Source organism: Thermobia domestica, chromosome 9 (genome assembly GCF_964235325.1).
Source record: "Thermobia domestica chromosome 9, izTheDome1.hap1.1, whole genome shotgun sequence".
NCBI lineage: Eukaryota > Metazoa > Arthropoda > Insecta > Zygentoma > Lepismatidae > Thermobia > Thermobia domestica.
This window is the reverse complement of record NC_137462.1, coordinates 152,795,986-152,817,520: the sequence shown is the minus strand read 5'-3', so window position 1 is coordinate 152,817,520 and position 21,535 is coordinate 152,795,986. Positions and strand designations below refer to the sequence as shown.

The window sequence follows — 21,535 nt, the reverse complement described above, 5'->3', positions numbered from 1 at the left end:
TAATGTTCCTGGAGTATCAGTAGATATGAGAAAAGCCGAATTAATAGCATTACTAAAAATCTGTAAGCCAAGACAGCCATCATATGAAATCGATGGAATTGCTGAGGCCCACAGGTATACAGTTATTCGACTTCTACCATATCATTGCCATTTTAACCCAATTGAGTTAATTTGGGTTCAAGTTAAAAGTTATGTGGCTGAACATAATAAAACATTTCGTGTAAGTGACGTGAAAAATTTAGTAATAGAGGCGATCGAGAAAGTGTCCCCCAATAATTGCAAAAACGCCGTTGAGCATACGTGGAAAATTGTGCAGCAAGCTTGGAAAGCTGAACGTGTCTTCAAACAAACTGTAGAAGATTTAATCATAACGTTGGGTGATGGTGACGATAGCAGCGACGACAGTGACGATAAAGAAGAAATTTCGGCAGTTAACTCTGACAAATTATTTCAAAATTGTGGAGTTCAACCTATCGATAGTGACGAATACATGTAGGCAGCGAAGATATGTCAGTTTACTCGATTACTTTATGTTTAATTCTGGCTATTTTTATTTTGTTTCCTTACATAAAAGGTTTTAGAAATCCATGAAAATTCAGCATTTATTAAGCAATTCATGTCGGTTGTATTTGCTTGCTTTTTCTGTTTATTCTTAGCGTGTGCGGTTAAACCTACAACAAATTGGTAACATTGTTTTTCCACGTGCAGAACTGTCAGAACCAGAGACATAGCGGCCATAGTATAATACAAAACCAATTTAAGTCACTTAGGTACTATTTTCTTCCATATATATTTTAGTTGAATTTTCAGATTTAATATATATATATATATATATATATATATATATATATATATATATATATATATATATAAATGAAATTACCTGTCTGTTAGCATCGAACAATCTCTCGCCCTTTTCTTTGGTAGTGCGTTCAAGGTCATCGAACTGCGAACTTATCTCCATAATCTTTGGCATAATTACATCACCCAGTTCAGGCTTCTCTTTCATGATCTCGTCACTAGCCTAAAAATAAGACGAAAATGCTATAATATTCAGTATTATATTTGCTACATTTTTTTTTTTTTTAATATATTCAGCGTATAATTTTGATTATGTTAAACTACCATCCTTCTGTTAATAAAATTGTGGATTAAGAACCCCTTCACTATACTGTGGTTTCTAGCAAATTAATATATATATATAAAACGAAAATTATATATGCTTAAGAAACTTCTACTGATATTTGTAAGGATTACACACCATTTTTTTAAATATATAACTAACTGCTTTAGAAAATATATTGGCTAAACCAAAGGAACCCCAAAGCGGAAATTAATTTTATATTTGGGTTATATACAGATGATGATCCGAAAAATGGAAACACCTGTAGTTGGCAACACGTCAGATGTATGGGTTGGCAGTGGTGTCGTGGCCCCCGCAGCGCCGGACCGCTGGTGGTAGTGTATTAGGTCGGTCTCCATACTACGTCAGGCGCAGTGGAACTCTCAGATTTTCAAAGAGGGCAAATTGTTGGTGCGCGGTTATGTGGAGTGAGTGTGACGGCAGTGGCTATTGTGTTAGGTGTGTCTATTGTGTTAGGTGTGTCGCGTGGGACAGTGTCGAAGGTGATAACGGCCTACACAACACACGGGAAAACCACATCGGGGAAGCGGAACAGTGGGCGGAAGAAAATCATAAGTGACAGGTCACGCCGGGTATTAAAGCGCATTGTCACGCAGAACCGTCGTGCCACTGCGGAGCAAGTGACGGAGGAAATCAATCAGCACCTCCCCTACCCTATTTCGACAATCACAGTCCGCTGCGAATTACATGACATGAACTTACGGAGTCGTGTTGCACGGGCCAAACCGCTCATCAGGAACCATAACGCTTTCGCACGCCGCAAATGGTGCCGCGACCATGCAACTTGGACCGTTGAGGACTGGAAACGTGTGATATGGTCGGATGAGTCATCCTTCACCCTATTCCCAACCACGGGCCGTGTTTGTGTGTGGAGAACGCCCAAAGAAGCTTATGATCTGCAGTGTCTCCGCCCAACTGTGAAACATGGCGGCGGCTCGGTGATGCTGTGGGCCGCAATATCATGGTTTTCATTGGGTCCTGTGGTCACACTTAGCGGACGAATCACTGCCAACGATTATGTCGCAATTTTAGGAGACCACTTGCATCCTATGGTCCGGATGTTGTTCCCGGACAATGACGCCATCTTCCAGGATGATAATGCACCCATTCACACAGCTGGCATTGTTGCAGCGTGGTTTGAGGAACATCGGGATGAAGTTCAACACCTCCCCTGGCCCGCCCAATCCCCAGATCTCAACATAATTGAACATCTGTGGTCCGTCTTGGAAACGCGACGATTTCCACCTCCAACCTCTCTCACAGAACTGGCCGATGCCCTGCACGAGGAATGGTGTAAAATTCCACTTAGTACCATTCACGACCTCTATGCCTCCATCCCACGTCGCATCAAGGCTGTTCTGAAAGCAAAAGGTGGCCCGACACCATATTAATCTGGTAAGTTGCAATTTCGTTCAGGTGTTTCCATTTTTCTGATCACCATCTGTATATACAATAAAGTATAAGAAGATAAGTGAAAACAATACTGAAAGAAGTAAAATACATTGTGAACACTTTTGCTGAAACTTCAAGCAGAGCAGGAAGAAACGGAAGAAAAATTAAAGATCAGAGAAAAAGGTGTTAAAGCACTGAAGTGTTGCCATACTGGAATACAGCATCGTATGTTACTACGTTATAGTGCTACTACGCTGTAAGTGAGAGTTTAGTAGAGGAAAATAAACTAACGGAACTTGTAGATCGGTACCAATGCAAAAAAGCAAAAGAAATAAGTTATGAAAAAGAACATACATAATGTAGAGAAAAAGGATTGAAAATGAAAATTAACACAAAAAAAAGTAATATAAATACTGTTACTACTACTAATGATAGTAAGCTGGCAAAAAGGGGGCTGGAGTACGGCAGAGTATTACAGACGGTTAAGACTATGGGGGGAGGGGGCAGAATAGTACTGCGTCTTTCCATCTCTCTGTGAAAACTGAATAACCTGGGGAGAGAATTTTGACGATACTTACTGAATTTTTTCTTAAAAATACAGTATTGTATTAATACGAGGGGAAGTCCGAAAATAAGTTTTCTATCTCGTTTTCCCCCAAAAAAGCAAACAATGGGGGAAACGAGACAACGGTTGAACGCGCACCCAGTGACTTCCATCTACTTCCGGCTTTGAAAAAGACTCGGCGGCAAGCGCTTTGGAAGCAATGGTAGTCATAGAAGCTGTTCGACGCTTCTCCCATATGCAGAGCCCTGAATTTCCCCAGGAAGGGTTTTTGAAGCTTATAGACCGGTATGACAAATCTCTCAATGTACGTGGTACTTATGTGGAAAAACAAAGGTACGTCTGATCCTTAATGTCACATGCTATTTTTGGTCTTGCATCCCCACGTCTGTCCTCAGTCGCCTGGAGAAACTTATTTTCGGACTCCTCCCTCGTAGCTTTCTTCTAGTAAGATTTTCTTGAAAGGATCTATGCTAAGGATGGCAACAATGAATTGGCGAAACATAATATTAGAATAAATAAATAAAAGGGTGTTTAAGTACATGCAATTTAACTTTATTTAATACGAACCTATTAAATAAAGTAGAGATTTTGAGGATTCTTATGCGAATGGTATGGTCAAAAGTACTACTGCTTTGATAAGTTATTCTCTGAAACAGCTAAATGGAAAATTTGGGTGCTACAGAAAGATCAGTTGAGTGTAGATTCAAATCCAAAAGAGGAGTTAAAAAGTTTTGCTAATGCGAACTGCTGGATAGTGGGTGCATTGAAGAATATAGATTAAGTTAGAAGAATCGCAACTAAACGAATGATAAGTTATCTTTGTGGTGAGATATTTGAAAATGAAATGTGTATCGAACATTGAACAGGTTTTATATCTGGGTTTCTGGTATTCCTTAAATGTGAGTCTTTCAATGTGGAGGATTGAAGGCTGAAGGTTGACTGTCTTCAGAAGACAGTTTAAGATTTGGTCTAGATGAAGTGGTGAGTGTGGATAGACCAAGTGGTGAGTGTGGATTATACAAGTTTCATTTACTTTTAAGGGAGGAAACGCCGAGAAAATCCACGCATACGGAATTTGTCCACCACAAAGTCTACTTTGTGCGAGCTGAGATCGAACTACGGACCCCACACGAAATGTGAACTCTCTACCATTGAGCCACTGCGGCCATGAATTCTATACAAGAGTGGCAAAACCTATCTACAATCCTGTTCAAAAAATGTGGTCACCCACCTCTATTTGAAACGCTCTGCACTCTTCCCTACAGTTAGAATTAAATCAAGCAAATATTGATGATTTTCTTTGGCCAACTGAGATCTTTGTTTACAGCCAAAGTATTAGAATTTCTTACATACTTTTCCAAACTACTACCTTTTCTAGTCCAAGGTGGGTGGCCAAAATTTTTTGAACAAGGCTGTACATCTGTATACGCAAGCAAATTAAATCTATACGAGGATGGTAAACATGACCTGTCACTTTTTGGTCACTTTCTGGTTTTTCGCTACGATAATTGGTTACACTGTGGTCTATAAGCTAAAAAAGCTGATAATGGCTTAATTAAAAATTCCTTATTTAGCAGCATGTATTTGGTTTTACCAGTGAACAAAGTATTTTAAATTTATTTCTTAACGTTGCAATTTGTTTGCCTCTACAAATGTACATGTTTGCCATTCTCGTGTGGAACTGAACTCAGAGGAAGAAAGTGTAATAAGCGGAGTATTTGTTCTGCCAGGCGTACTATGAATACGTTGAAGAGAGCTAGTTCCCTTGATTTGAAGATAATGGATATTTCCCAATGTCAATTATTCATCAGAAATTCTGTGCTTGTTTTTGAGGTTCGGGATGTGTGTTTGGGAGTTCACTAAGAGCGCTAAGACTGAGTGTATAACGAAATCGCATCTACTGAGACTATGATGAGAATGTGTCTAGGAAGCTAGAATGGTTTTGGAAAGTAGAAGCTTGATAACAGAGTAAATAATTCACAGGAAGTGATTTGACTATATTATATAATACAGAAAAAAAAATGTATAATATAGGGAATAAAGATGCTACCTGTTGTATCCTGAACAATCTATCCTTGTTAGAAGCAATTTCAGCCTCAAATGCCTGATGACGTGTCCATTTACTATGCACTGTTTTCGCACTTCTGTAGGTCTCATCTTGAGCAATGATGTTCTTCTCTTGGACCCATTCGCCCAATTCTTCGCAATCCTAGAAAACAATTTTAATAATGTCAAATGAATTATTGTTTCCAAATACTTACAGAGTTATTATTACATAACGATCAACCATTCAGCAATCTTAATTGAAATTGTCCTTTCAAGATTAAGATATAAATATATTTTCTTGTTACAAGAACTACCTTCACGCAATTACACGCTTTTATAGCTGACTATATTTAGATACTTTGTAAACAAATTTCATATCGGAATCTATTTTATGTAGCGTGTGTTACGGTTTGATCACAGACTGAATGGGTCGTAGCCAGATGTAAAAGTACCGTGAAAAACTTTGTGAGATAGTATTATCAAAGCGTTATGTGCTGACTAGTCAAAAAGAATATTATACAATAATCTGTCATTCAGCAATCAGAATTGTAAGTCTCCTTTCATGAAATAAAACAATTATATTCTCTTACAATGAAACTACTGTGAAAAAGAAAATCTTGTGGAATAATTATTAAATATATAAAGTTTGCCTGGTCATCCAGTTACATCCAGGTAAAATACAACAGTTCCGCTTATTTATTTACTTCCAGCCAGACCCCCCCCCCCTCCTTCTGATCAACAGAATTGACCTCTCTCTTACTGATTATTAATTCTATAGTTTTATGTTCGCTTGCTAATATGAAAATTGTGAAAAGAACCTGATTTTTACAGCCATTTTGAATAATCCCAAGAAACAGTGTCTTGCCTGAGAAAAAAGGAAAACAATAAATGCAGTCGTTAGCTGATTCAAAAGTTCTCTGAAATTTGAGATGTATGGATAGATCTGACTACCTAAACATTCCTTTTAACCTCTGTTTCTTAGAGCTTACAAGCATGTGTTGCCCAGATCTCTCTCCAAATTTAAAGTTTCCTTACGAAACGGAATAAATGTGAAATAAGTTCAAGTTAAGATGGCATTTGCATCCATTTCAAGTTTAGAACTTGAGGAAACCTGATGTGTGAAGAAACAAAGGTACACATATACACTATTGCAGTATATTATTTCACTTGTATTGGAGATATGTTGTGTTGCTTCACTGTAACTATTAATATAATTTTGAGACTCTCATGTTTGTATCGTGGCGTATTGTTTAATGACTGAAAGTAGTAAAAGTTTGTTCATTCCTGGTTAAAATTATTCTGTGATGAAATAAATAAAACACTTTAACATCTCTATTAAATCACTTTTAACTAACTTACTTACTTACTTACTTACATTTCCTACCTCTTAATTTCCATACTTAACAGTTATTAGACATTTAAAAATTTAATTTGATTAAGTTTAAAATCCCTTTTCAACACAAAGGCTATGAACTAGTTACCTCTCAATAAGGTAAAATTTTGAACATGCGATTACCTGTAAGAATTGATGCAACTGAAGTTGATCTCTTAACCTCTCCATCTGCTGCAAAGCTCTATCCCTGTTGTTATTCCGCCTTTCACTTATATTCTCTGCCTTCTTATGAACTTTATCAGCTACAATCAAAATATAATAGAACTAATTTATCGTCATAAAACAGAGAGCAACGAAATACTTCCAAGTTTAATCAAAGTAAAAGAAAATATTTCTCAAATATAATATAAAATCTTCGTGATAATATAGGATAATAAAATAACAGTTTTCAACATTTTACTTAAATTGTGCACTTAAATAAGACTCAAATGTGCTGAATCAGATTTACTTGAAAATTCTTGTATTGAAATTTGGTGTAATATACTTGATTTCAATTTAAGTGCTCAAACCAGAAGGAAGTGTTCTTGACACTCCTCTTACTAGAGGCAGTAGCTATTCATTGTTTTTATTACTGTTAAGCTTTTTACTCTGCTATAAATATACTCAAATTTCATAATATTATTGTCAATTGATTTTTTTTTTTTTTTTTTTTATTTTATTAAAAATATTTGTTTCTTCGCACTGTAAAATACATTTTCCGGAATTTGCTTTCCAAAATTTCTTAAACATCTTTAGCTCTTATCACTCAATCGATACTAATCGTTCAACTATTTTAAGGTATCAATTTACAGACACGTTAAAAATTTAACACAGCGAGCCCACTGGCACAAAACATCAATGTCATATATGATCAGGTGCTTTGGATGTGCGAAAGTGAAAGACGGATTCTGCCTGGGGAACCGGCCTCACCGACAAGCGACGAGAAGAGAGAGCTGTGCTGTTGGACAATGATGCCCTGCGAATAGTGGTGGAGGCAAATCGAATGCAAATTGTTGAAAAGCTGGCCAGAGAACTAGATGTCACCCGTTCGACCATTCATAGTCATCTGCATAACTTTAAGTACGTGTCGAAACTAAGAAAATGGGTACCTCATGTTTAACGCCTCAACAGAACCAGAAGTGAGTAGACATCTGCCGTTCCCTATTCACCAGTCTCATATATGAGCTATTTTTGGACAGACTGATGACAGGGTATGAAAACTGGGTCTTTACCACAAAATTACACGCAAACGTCAGTGGGTAATTCAAGAAAGAAAGGGAGCAAGAACTGTTCAAAAGCAGCATTTCCACCCTTCAGTCATTTGAACTGCATTGTTGGAGGACCGTCCTGCTCTGGTTCATCGCCAAGGGTATGCTCATCCACCACACCGCAAAGACTTGTACGAAAATCAAGGTATTTGCTCGGAGAAAATCTCCCATAGTTTGCACCAATTCTTGCACCATCGCGGACTGTAAAATCACTATCCAGAAAACCACGCAAGATAAGGATGAGGATAACGTTAAACGAAAAGTGACCGGTTCTTTGCCCCTAAAAGCGGTAAATAAAAGTAAAGCATGATATAGAATGATCAATGTTAAGTTTTCTTAGTTCTAAAGAAGTATTTTAGTTTGTAATTCATAGAACCTTACACACCTGCAAAATGACCCTCGTCGCATAATCTTCCAGCGAACTGAATAACTGCATTGATCTTTTCATCATTGGCTTCCATTGTTGTCAAGAAGGCTTCGTGACGTTTAATAAGGTTTTCAGCTTGTTCAAGGTTCACCTGAAAAGTGAAGTTTTATTTATAACATTTTATTTATTTATTATTACCTCCATGTATAAGAGGGTATTAACTTCCTTAATAACTGCTTATTGGCACTACAGTATGAGAAAAGTACATTTACCTAAATATGTAGCAAGGTAATCAGACATCCACTTTACGATTGGAAACCTGTTAATTCCGAGAATTATTCAGTTTAGTGTTAAAGACTGACTTCATTTATACTGTCACCAGTTTTAACTTTGTGGTGATCATAACCAGGAAGTACTAAGCCACACAGCTCAGTTACTTCCAACAGCTATTTCTAGAATGTTTCTTAAAATAACAGCTTTTTTCTTTCTATACAGACTATAGCCTATATATTTTGTGTAGATACGGCAATACTGAAATGGTAGAAGATTTAGTTTAAGTTTTAAGGGGAGGAAATACTTTCCCCAGAAATTCAGAATGAATGATAACCCTGTAACATGATACTAGAAATCTAACATTTATTTTTGTACAAATAAAGATTGATTGGTCATTAACACAAAGTAAATGAGAATAAACAAGAAAAAGATTGAGGTTATGGTAAAAATACATTCTAAGTAGATAGTTCCCGGAGAAAAGTAAAATAAGGAGCCTCAATACTACAAAACTAATTATTCATACGATAATCCAAATAGCACTACCCTTATTTATTTATCTGTGTTCATAAATTGATTGATCTTGACTTCAACATTAAGGATCCTAATGCTGTCACCATTTATTGGCTAAGCATTTCCCTAGCTACTTAAATCCAAGGATTCATGATAATTACACTTAGGTTTGCTTTTTTCTTCTTTCTCTCTCGTACTTATATTCATACATAAAATATTTAAAATAATGTTTTCGATATACATAAAATAATTTTTGTACAGTTTATTTGCATTTATTGCGTGGTTTATTTAATTTCTTTTTTTCTTATCTTATTGTTTTCTACTTATATACATATATAAAAAGAAAAAAAAAACTTCCTATTATATTTTAAAATTAGAACTTCCCATCTTGCTTTACAAATAAACACAATGTTATCAACAAATGCCACACCGTAACTGTAAATTTACTTCACTGTTACATAAATCATTAAGGTCGCACGTTTGAAATGCTGTGTACGTACCTAAGATACAATATAAGACGTAATTACATAGGAAAGCTGAACGCTCAATTGACTGCAATTTAAACCTCGATCTTCTGTTAAGGGATTCGAATAACCGTTGATGTATAGTCTAGATTTTTCTATTTAATAAAAAAAAAATTCTCAAATAATTCTTCAATTTAAGCAAACGTTATTGCCATTATAATTTCACATAACTTACGTTAATTCCGTTAACATGTAACAACTTGTAATATATGAATGAGTAACATTCCTACCATTGTCACTAGCAACATTACCGGAATGCTTCAATTTAAAATGTAGTTACAAGTATGTAAAATGGCTAATGAAAATCATGTGAAACATGAAAATTATTTCTGTTTACGATTTTTCAATACTTTTTATTTTGGAGCTTTACTGAAATTCTGACTAATATCCAATTTATGAATTTTAAATAACTCTTATTTATTCACTTACCGGTGTCTCATCCTTGCTGAGGATGTGTTCTTGTTGAGACAGAAGAACCTCTGCTTGTTTGGCATCCCTGTTGAACATCTGGAGATTCAAAGACTGCGAGAGAAGTTGCTGTCTGTTCTCCCACATCTGGTGCAATTCTTCCCAGCCATCCTTAAGAGCTTTCAATCGCTCTCTCAAGAACATATACTGTGGATCATCCATGGTGGAAGGTTCCTGAAAATATTTGCATTAGCTATTAAGTACTGTAGCCAAACAAAAGAATGGTGATAGCAACATTTCCTCGTTTAGTAAAAGCAATGGTTTTATCTTAAATCATAATACGAAGATCTTTTGACATGTTTAGTTTGTAAATATTGTTCCTAAACATGGATGTGAATAGTACTGTCTCTCTGAAATTGGGATTATTACTAATCTAACGGATTTTATACAACACAATGAACGAAATAATTCAGTGTTACACAAAGGAACTTGGACCGGCAAAATACCTGAAGTATTAACTTCGAAAAAGAGGTTAAGTTATAATTTGACATGGAATTTATCTGAAGAAACAAAGGAATAAGAATTATTCTACTGAATATATACTTTTCGTAAAAAATTCCTACACGAATTCTCATCTTACACACTTTTTTTTATTATTATTATTATCATCATCATCAACAACATCTTTAACAAAGATAGATCAATTTGAACAGGCCTTGGTCCAAGTCAACTATATTAAGATTGATCTATTCACTCACAAAGCTTATTAACAAAACCTTTGATATGAGGGTAGCAACCTCAAAACAATCTAAATTTAAACCCAGATATATATTTTATATATATATATATATATATATATATATATATATATATATATATCATCAAAATATTACGTACAAATCAGTAACAAATTATATTATTTTCATTTTAGTAAAAAAATCCTCTAATTTTCAAGCCCTGAATATAAAAATATAGCAAATATGGAGACACTCTTCAAAAACTGTACTCTGTCCATTGAACGACAGATTTCAGGAAATATTTATAGATACCGATAACTTTAATGAACATGTGTAACTTTATGATTGATTTTTTGGTGGCATTACACGACTTGACAAAATTCAATATAAACCTTTAAAGCACGTTCAGATTGCATAAATTTATAAACAAAGTACAGTGTGAAGTGTTGCTTCTGGCTAAAATGGCTTATAAAAAAGAACGAAAAAACTTACTGCAGTAATACGTTCTCCATATTCCATCATCTTCTGGTAATCTTCGGTGTAATTGTCTATTTCTTCCCTGATACTCTGGTGCTGATTCAGTAACTTTTCTGCTTCTGCTAGCGACGTTGGAATATCTTCTGAAGCAACATCTGTCTGGGTCTTTGTCAACCACGCTTGGAAATGGTCGAGGTCTCGAAGGAATCTATGTAAGTCACCAGCTTCTTCCAACTTGGAATCACGCTCCTTGAGCTATATCAAGAAATTTCAAGTTATATTCATGTACACATGGCAAAAATAATGACACCTATATTGCTTTCTTAATTTAGTGATCACTATGAAATAAAGTAGAATTATTAACTTATTTTATTCAATGGTATATATGCAATTAGGAAGGAAATTTGCACCAACAATAGTATTCTTCTATATAGTACTGATCATAAGGAAAGCTTAACATCCGAAACTACTAAGTTCAAATCTTTATGACAGTAGCATTAAGTAACTGAACGTTTAGGAGCTAGGCTTTCAATGCATACACAAATCTCAATTTTTAAATGTCTAAAAACATTTGATGCAACTAAGCCTTTTGGTACTTTTAATCGCTAGCTGAAGTATGCAAAATTTCTATTTTATTTATTTATTTTTAGGTACAAAATGATACCTACAAACTATTTTATATTAACCTAAAAATTGTTGAACATTATAACATTTTTGATAAATTACCATCTGTGTAAGTTGTTCCCATATCTGACGAATCTGTTCGATTCTCTCTCGAATCACTGCAGCTTCTTCTGGGTGTTCGGTACCAATCTTGTCTGCCTCCTGCTCCAAAGCATCGAGTTTTGCTTGAATGGCTGCCAAATCACGCTCCATTCCAGACAATCGTCGCTGTAATGATTCAACCACCACATTATAGAAGTATTGATCATCTTATATCAATAAATTTTTCAATCCTACATACATTATGTAACTTCTACTGATCATTTGTATAAGCCAGTTTTGTGAAGTTTTGCTAAAACTTTTAATTTTAGTTTCAAATTGTTATATTTATTTTATTTTTAAAAAACAAATTCTTATTGAAATATAAGAAAAAGTTATGACAAGAGAAATCTTGCTTTTACTCAAAATTTCATGCACAATCTGCATTAAAAATAAATAAATAAATCACTGTAATTATAATATTAACGTTTATAATTTTACATTAAATTTTCGTCAAAGATTTTTATTTTTCTCTAAATGAGCGAATTCTGCCAATAAAGAACAATATGAAACAAATGCGACACACTGTAATACCTGCAGAGTCATGATTCCTGTTAAATCCATCTCTAAGCTGTCTGTCGACTGCAAAATCCTTTTCTTGTCCTCGATCCAAGATATTGTTTCACGGCATTCAATATGGAATGTCTGAACGCCATGGGCTGAATTAAGTTCTTCCCTTTTGGCTTCCGCTTTCTCGCGCAATTCTGCCCAGTTGTGATTCAACTAAACAAGTAAATGAAAATAATATCTAAGACGTGACTTTAAAAATGAAAGATCATACATACGCCAAGTAAGCTAGAAAACCGATGTGAAAAAGAAAAGAAAAAATATCCAAAAATTGATGTAATATTAACTTATTATTTAAGAATGCTTAACACTTAACATTGACCCTAGACTGACTCTTAATGTTCAAAGAACAAAACTATTATTTTAAAAATATGTAATATTTTAGATATCAGTCAACAACGTCAACTGACAAATTATTACAGTTAATACACAACGTAATACTGTTACTTCACTGAAATCTAGAAAATATTACGAAAATCTATACTTACGGTATTCTGACGTGCAACAATTTCTTCAGAGTTCGGGTGCTCAACATGAAGTAATTGACGTGCTAGCTGATTAACTACTGCTACTCTTGAAGCATTGGCGTTCATCTCCTTCTCGAAGCCATCGTACCGATGCTTCATGATCTCGACATCCTCAATGTCCTTGGCAGGAACCATGGTCTGTAGCATGCGGTCCTACAGAACAGTAAAAAATAGTTATTTATCTTACGACAATTTGCAGTTCTAAAATTTTGAATATAATATTTGTATTTATTCTTTTAGCTGCAATAAAAGAAAAAGCATATCCATCTCCAAATACAATATAGTTTATTTTGAATGATTCAGCAAATTATGGAAATCGATTCCAGAGTTATTAACACAGTTTACAGCTTATGATACTTGCAAAAAACGCAAATACTGAAGCTTAAAAATTACACTATTTCATTTCTTTTCACTGGACATTATATTATTGTATAATCTAACTTTAAGACACCATGAATAGTATATGAAGGAAAACTACCTTGGCTCACAATTATTGGTACCATACTTTTACATATTATTTCATACGAACTAACGAAACTCAAAGTGGTAGAAGTTTTGAACTACTTGCAACTATTCTTAGAACCTATCAAAATTTATGTTTAAATGAAAAATGACTTAGTAATACAAGATCTTAAAGCAATCTAACTTAAACAACAGGATCAAGCATGCAGCAATTATTATTTTACTTTTCGGGGTATGTTTCTTACAAAATATCCGCTATTACGCTTAACTTTCTTTATCCTAACATCACTTCGAAGGAACCTGCTATTTGTGGGTGACATGTCAGAAATGTTTTCAGTAGTTTACTTATAGAATGCAATAAATTAAGTTTTTGTCCACCTTCACTTCCATACTAAAGACAATCATTAACTCCTACCTTCTCTCCAATCCATTGCTCGACACCATCGGCCTCGCTGAACAGTTTGTACAAAGATAAAGCATCAAGCAGTCTCTGCTTCCTCAATTTCGCCAGTTCGAGTAATTCTTTGTATCGACGATCGATGCTTGCAAGTCGTTCAACAACCTGAAATGAAAATATTTAATAAGATCACTGAATAATGTAACAGCACTGCTAATTTTCTGTTACAAGCTGAAAGGCTGAATTGATAAATAAAGAACTGAATACACAATTAAACAAGTGTTATTTTTCAGTCAAATAGCTCCTCCACACTTGCTCTTCCAACTTTGATCTACGTCGAAAAAAAAAAAAAATAAATAAATAAATTAGTCCGTCGGGAATCGAACTCAGGAGCTTAAATACAAGACACCTAATAACACTATTAAGTAGAATTGTATGTAATTCTAACGAGTATTAGAAGAACTATCTAATTCTGAATTATCTTAATAGTTCTAATTCTGAATTATCTCAATAGCTTTCTAAAATACTGTAAAATGAAATGAAATCTTTCAGTTTCACGTCCCACGATTACGCCTTTCAGTTTAAGAGAGGAATGATTAAGGTTAGTGAATGATGGAAGAACTGGTGGAATTAGTCTGAGGGAGGAAACGGGGGCACCTCGAGAAACCCCACAGACACGGTGTTGTTCACCATAAACTTACTTAGCCGCGGATCGAACCAGTGACCCCATGCATCAGAGGTAAGCGCCCTACCACTGAGCCACGTGCCCCCCTATAAATATGATAAAATTCTTATATAATAGCAAATATAGCCTTTCCTATATTATATATATATATATAAATCCACATAATTACCTCTGAAGATTGCCTGTCCTGTTCGCCGAGTTGTTCTGCTTGTTGGTGAAGAGCCTCGATTGTGGAAGAATAATTCTTGAGTTCGTCTGTAACATCTTTGTGCTTTTTCAATAGCGACTGAACATTGGCTTCATCTCGGCCGACGTCCTCGCTTGACACTAGTCTTAATGTATCGAGCATCCATGTATCCACATCATCTGCATCAGCGAAGAACTGAAATATAAGGAAATCTTACGTCAATAGGGGAAGTTACAACGAAAGTAAATATATCATAAAAGACAATATTGCACAAGTCTACTTATTTGCAGTTATTTCAAGATATGACTAACGTATCTTTAGTCAACTATTATTTTAAGATTTAAAATATTAGTCATGAAAACAAATGTTAAACTACTATCCAATCTTATGTAATTGTAACAAGCATTATAATGGAGAAACTATATATACAGAATAGTTTTATAAAGGTAACTATCTATATGAATTTAAATAATCGGAGTAGAAATTAAGGGCTAAATCATGCTTGTTGAATTATTGGTATTACACTCGATTCATATGAGAGAATTCTCATTTTAAATAGCTGATGCAAAATACTAACGAATGCATTAAATTGATTTGCATCAGATCAAATCCATAATCCAACTCAACTATCTCCCAGCACCAATACCTGAATCAAACTTTTTCCCCTCAAGTATTTTTTAGTTAGAAATCTCTATCAAACAGAGCATTGTTATTTTCTATAGGCCTACGAAAGTTATGCTTCCCATGCTCTAAAACATGTAAAGAAACTCGCACACTACAATATACATCGTCATCGAGATGTTAAACCTATAGTGCAGTTTCCTGGTGATTATTTCTAAACGACATATGCCATTACCAATTACTTTACCCTAAACTAGCCAAGAATAGCCACTAATACTGTGCAAAATTTAGTGGATTGTGAGTACAGCTATCCTTTAGTTATAAATGGAAAACTGAATTCAGACGATAAACCATAAGAACTTGTGGCTAGCTCTGCTAAACAATCTAAGAAATAAACTTTTTATCTATAGTAAAAAATTCATTATATAACGTTCATTCAATATTGCATCTAATACGCTATTTTTGTGCCCCACACAAAATTATTCGCAGTCATAGGTGTATTTTCCATACTGGAAAAAAAAAAATAATTTAGTCTTAAAATATGTTTCTTGTCTTTCACCCATCTTTAATTATCACGAATGGAATATTCTGATAAAGATATATATAAAATTAGTCAGCTCTGTGACTTTCAGCACCATTGCAGTACTTGATGTTTTAACTAAATATTGTTGCAAGTTGCTACCCTTGAAAAATTATAAGAACACAGAAGCATGTTCTTATATTTTTTCCAACGTAACAACTTGCAATAATGATTAGTTAAAACCAGGGTGGATTGATTTAAATCAGTCTGATTTAAATCACGATATAAATCAAGATTTAAATCACTTGATTTTTTAAATAAAAATCGTTGATTTAAATCGAATTCCGAAATAAATTAATTTAAAGTGAAAATAAGTAAAATCCGGTTTCCGTTCTGTTATTTCGATTATGGAAGTTAATATCCATAATACAATGAGATTCAAATGTACAGTATAGTATGGAAACAAGTGTCATGCAGAGGATGATTAGGGAAAATCCCGTTTTGAACAGGTAACGGAGCAATCCTACTTTCGTCTTTACGTAACACTGGGTTTGGGTTTTAAAATCGTTAACTATTCCAACGGGGAAATCATCATCGACATTTAAGACGAAAATTCTTTTTTGTGCGTGTCTGTTTGTTTGTTCCCAGATAATAGAGCGTATTCAGAGGGATCCTATCCCCTCTCCAACTTTTTTTTTTTTTTTTTAATTTTATAACTTTAGGCGAAATTTATGTATTTCATGCTGCAAGCTAGTTCTGAGTTTTTAAAAATAGCCCCCTGCCAAATATCAGTAACTTTTGTGATAAAATATGTCATTTTGATAAACGTTGCTGTACTTTCTCCTTAATTCTTAACCTTTTAAATTATATCACCTATTTTTAGGGGATAGGGCAGAATCTTCATTATTCGATTAAAAAAGTGCCAATAAGGCTTTTTACTTCGTTTTCTTCAAGATTGGAGGCATTTTAGAACACGTTACATATGCTTTCACGCCTTTCTGCGTTGAGGCATAGTGTGTGATGACGTCATAAATTTAAAAAGATATTTTTTGTTATGCGTATTATTATTTTTGGGCGGGCTACATTTTGCATTCAGAAGACTGAAATTTTGCACACTCGTTCAGCGCACCGCTTAATAATTTCAGATGTTTTCAGATCTCTGCGTGGAAACAGCAGGGTCCAGAGGGGAAAAATGTTTTTAAAAAAAGGATATTTTTAACCAAAAAAAGCTTTTTTCGTGATTTTCGTGTCTCAGATGGAGACATATGAATGTTATCGTTTGAAAGGCTGTTCTATTCTGAAGAAAATGATGTACGTACTATGCTCCTATTATAAATAGGGATGTCTCAGGAAACTCTTAGCTGAGATCCTGTTTTATACGGGAATCTGGGGTATTTGGGGAATATTATTTTTCGCGGGCTTACTTTTGTACCTACAAGATTGAAATTTTGCACATTTACTCAGTGCATCCCTCAGTATTTTTCAGACTTGTTTCAGATCTCTGCCTTAAAACAGGGGGAGGGGTCCACAGAGGTAAACATTTTTAAAAAATATATATTTTTAACAGAGAATTCCTTTTTTTCGTGATTTAACCGCCCCAGATACATGGAGACATTTCAAGGGTACCATTTGAAAATTTGTTTCATTCTGAAGAGAATAGTGTACAAATCATGATCCTAGGATAAACAGGGATGTCTGAGGAAATTTTTTATTACATCCGGGTCATCTGGGGCATTGTGGGGATGTTCTTAGCTCATTATTAAATAGTTTCCTCATCCTTACTACTCAAAATAGAAGCTTGAAATATTGTACACACATTTAGTACACCCCTTAGTATTTCCCAGTTGATTTTGAGATCTGTGTTAACACAGGGGAATCCAGAGGGGATCAAATTAAAAAAAAAAAAATTAAAAAAAAAATACCGATTACTCTCAAAATTTCCCGTTTCAGGGACATGATAGGGAAATGTGAATGTTACCGTTTCAAAAGCTGTTCTATTCTAAAGAGAGTGATGTATGTACCATTATCCTAGGATAAATAGGGATGATGCTGTAGCTGCTTGACTGAAAGTCGATAATTCACCTTTAAAAGCCATAATTTAAAAGGGTTAAGAAACGTTGTTTGAGATTGATATAGGTTAACGATTGGGGATAATTCAAAATTCAACCCCAATACTTTCACTTAAATGGCATAATTTGCATTTAATACTAATTCCTAATGCTTTTTCTTCAGTTCGCGACTTGTATTATAGGAGGAGAAAGATTTGATTTAAATCAAAAAATCGATTTAAATCAAAAAAATCAACAAAAATGATTTTTTTTTAAAAATCATGATTTTTTTTACACCCTGGTTAAAACATTACCATTAAAACTGTTGCTGAACAAGGTCACAGAGCTGACTGATATTTTTTTTTTTAAATCATCACGGAATAGAGACAGTATTATTTATCTATATATGTGGTATGTATTATACAGCGTCCTTCGGTTAAAAAAAAAAAAAAAGTATGTATAGTGTTTGTACATATGTAAGGAAATATGAGCGACCGAAGTCATTTCTGAAAACTTGTTGGTTTAATATCATTAAGTAGTCTCTAAATGCTGAAAACTGCACTCTTTTTTTTAATGCACCAAATGATTACAAAAAAAGATTGCTGATCTGTCGTATTTTGTACATACTCACCTGATGATAATCAACAGCTTCCTCCAGTCTCTTTCGACGGTATGCAGTGAGCTCGAGAAGATGATTCCACATTCCAAGTATTTCCTGTAATCTCTCCTGGATACGATCGGCTCCAAAGTGCTGTTGTGTGACAAGTTCGTCTCCCACAGACACAACGGCCATAAGTTGGGGTTCATGGTTCTGGATTTCGTTCTCCAAAGCCTATCAAAAGAAAGATATTATTGACATCAAAACCTCGAAGTTTCTACAAAACAATGTTCACACTTACATAATTGAATGATAAGGCTCTTTAAACACTCAGTGTTAACACATTACAAAACCATATTAAGCTGAAACTACAAATAAGAAAACTACAGGCTGATATTCAAAAATCCGGTACCTTCCCAATCTGACGTGTGTCGGATTTTAAATGGTTATATAAGCTGTATATATTTAACAAAAAATGACTACCTTTAAAATCCCTGAAAAAGAAAAAAATCTACTGTTGTGTAACTTTTCACTAAATGTAAAGCACATTAAATTTTAATAATCTTCAACTAAATAAAACAGGTCTACAGAATTTTTAGTTCAAGTAATAAAACTATACAGTAGCACATCAATAATAAAATGAGAACGAATGAGCAGAAATGCCTGTTAGCAGCTGCAAGTAACAGATTACTACGCCGTTAAAAGAAACAGTCTCTTAAAAACAACAGTGTACCACAGCCAACACGGTGAAGCTGAAAATCCACTTTGGAGTTCATGTTGGAAATTGAAAACACCTGTTTATTGGATGTTAACCTTACTAAATATGGAAAGGAAAGTAACTTACTGTTCATTAATGTGCCTTACTTATTAAAATTAAATCTGAACCTTTACTTTAGTTTCATCTTCTATGAAAAATAAACCTAGCAATCACGCTCGGTTTATTTTTTTATATATAACAAAACCAGTTTATTTATTTATATATATATATATATAAAAATTCATGGCTTTATCATTTACTGCACCTTTCACAACAAACAATAACCAAGTTAATACTTTAATTAAACACAAGAAAGATAACTACCTTATGCTTCGATAGCAGCAGATTGACTGTTGTGAGATCGTGTCCGATATCACCTGTTGACAAAATTTGTTCTTTTTCTTTGATCCAATTCTCTTCGTCGGCCATATCCCAATAGAACTGCCACAATTTTCTGCTTTCCTCCAGACGTGCTCGTCGTTCCACAGCCAATTTAACGAGTTCAGCGTAAGCATCCTGTGGAAAACAATGCAATTTGAAATAATTTATTTTAAAATAAAATGAAATCTTTCAGTTTAACGTCTAACGATTATGTCCTTCAGGCTAAATGAAAATCATTGAATAAAAGTTTATTTAATTTCTTTTAACTATGAAACCCGGAGGTTCAATGCCACATTCACAAAATCTCTCCATTGATTTATCCTTAGCCAACTGGACCCAGTTTCTATTTACCATTCTTATATCTGCGAGATCCATACTGTTTATTTTATTGTCCTCCCATCTGCACCTAAGTCTTCCTAATGGTCGTTTTCCGATTGGGTTTCCAGTTAAAACTGAAAAAGTTTCTACTTTCTTCCATTCTGGCTACATGACCTGCCCACCTGACCCTAACAATGTTAACTAAACTTTGTTAATTATCAGTTTCTTGAGAAAAAGCGGAAAGGCTATTACTCACACACACACACACACACACACACACACACAAAAAAAAAAAAAAAAAAGTAGTAGAATATTCTGCTACATATTTTTTGTGGTAAGTAATAGCCTTTCCGCTTTTTCTCATTGAATATAATCACCGCTCGCAATATTGTGATATCAGTTTCTTGTTATGAAGTTTCCGCCATTTCGCTATTCCCGCCCGTTTTAGGTCCAAATATTTGTCTTAGTATTTTATTTTCAATACTTTCAGTCTGCGTTCTTCCCCTCAAGTAAGGGAACACGTTTCGCAACCAGGATAATTAATCCCCAGTACAACAGGAATAATTATCATTAAGCGTTAAATTTTCTGGCAGGGTTGGGTAGAACTGAATAACAACATGAATTCCTTGATATAAAAGTTTCTTTAGCTACCTTAAACATATACTATCTATTAAAATTAATTTTGAATAAAATAATAACAACATAGTTTGTCCTACTGCTATTCTCTGGCAATTACACAATCCTTGTGTACATAAATGTGCACGTCCCTTAATTCTCGAAATATAATACCTGCAAACAAACTGGCGATTATATTTCATTTGTTATTCAAAAAGAATAATAGTGCAAAATAAGAATAAAATCTGAATAAACGAAAATATAGGGAAAAAAATCAGGACCCAAAGGATTAATTTGTAGAAAAACAAGTATTATGATTAAAATGTATTTGTTTTCCCAGTGATGTGTCGTTGTTAATTTTAAATGGTTGTTTATTCACTTCTTTAGTGTCTGTAAAAAACACAATTGTAGTGGTTATGCACATGTGATGTCATAATTTGCTAGTTGAAATAATTCTAGCTAACAACATACACAACAGCTGATTCATGTACTGATACTAAGGCTATTAACTACTACGCTCGCACCTACTTTTAAAATTTTCGTGAGTAAGACACTGAAGAATATCAAAGATGTACAAAGTGAGCTCGATGGTACCTACAAAATGTTATTAAATGAACTACCAACAATTTTCAAACTTTTTAATATAGACCAGAAATTTGAGTGCGCATTTTGTGACGGAACATTTGTTGGGTACCCAAATTTATATACTATACAAAGGTTTAGAAAATTTGTTCGTGTAGTAGAATTATGCCAATACTATCCGAGTCACTTTCTACATGTTTGACGTTCCTCATTGTCTCAGTTATTCACAAATTTAAAAAGTAGAGGCAAGCTTAACGATGAGCCTTAAGAAACGACTTCCTTAACAATGAAAGAATTATTACTGTCGAGGTAATGGAAGCTGAATTCTGACAGCACACGTGACAGGGAGAGCTATGAGCAGTATTGCCTGTCTGTACTAACAAAACATGTGGGACCAGTAACTTGAGTTTTCATGCTTCACTAAA

The 21,535-nt window shown here is 34.3% G+C and overlaps 1 protein-coding gene across 11 annotated transcripts in view; it reads right to left on the bottom strand.

Moving 5' to 3' along the window:
• beta-Spec (spectrin beta chain) overlaps positions 1–21,535 on the bottom strand; it is a 238,505-nt gene that overhangs the window by 70,108 nt on the left and 146,862 nt on the right. For all 11 annotated transcript variants that reach the window (XM_081772015.1, XM_081772020.1, XM_081772023.1 and 8 more), the window contains 13 exons: positions 19,539–19,730; positions 18,491–18,691; positions 14,653–14,865; positions 13,817–13,963; positions 12,901–13,092; positions 12,380–12,568; positions 11,810–11,974; positions 11,099–11,338; positions 9,891–10,103; positions 8,173–8,305; positions 6,664–6,782; positions 5,152–5,310; positions 884–1,024 (listed from right to left, as the gene is read on the bottom strand). In XM_081772015.1, the coding sequence (XP_081628141.1) occupies positions 884–1,024; positions 5,152–5,310; positions 6,664–6,782; positions 8,173–8,305; positions 9,891–10,103; positions 11,099–11,338; positions 11,810–11,974; positions 12,380–12,568; positions 12,901–13,092; positions 13,817–13,963; positions 14,653–14,865; positions 18,491–18,691; positions 19,539–19,730 (2,304 nt within the window). The remainder of the gene's footprint in view (positions 1–883; positions 1,025–5,151; positions 5,311–6,663; positions 6,783–8,172; positions 8,306–9,890; positions 10,104–11,098; positions 11,339–11,809; positions 11,975–12,379; positions 12,569–12,900; positions 13,093–13,816; positions 13,964–14,652; positions 14,866–18,490; positions 18,692–19,538; positions 19,731–21,535) is intronic.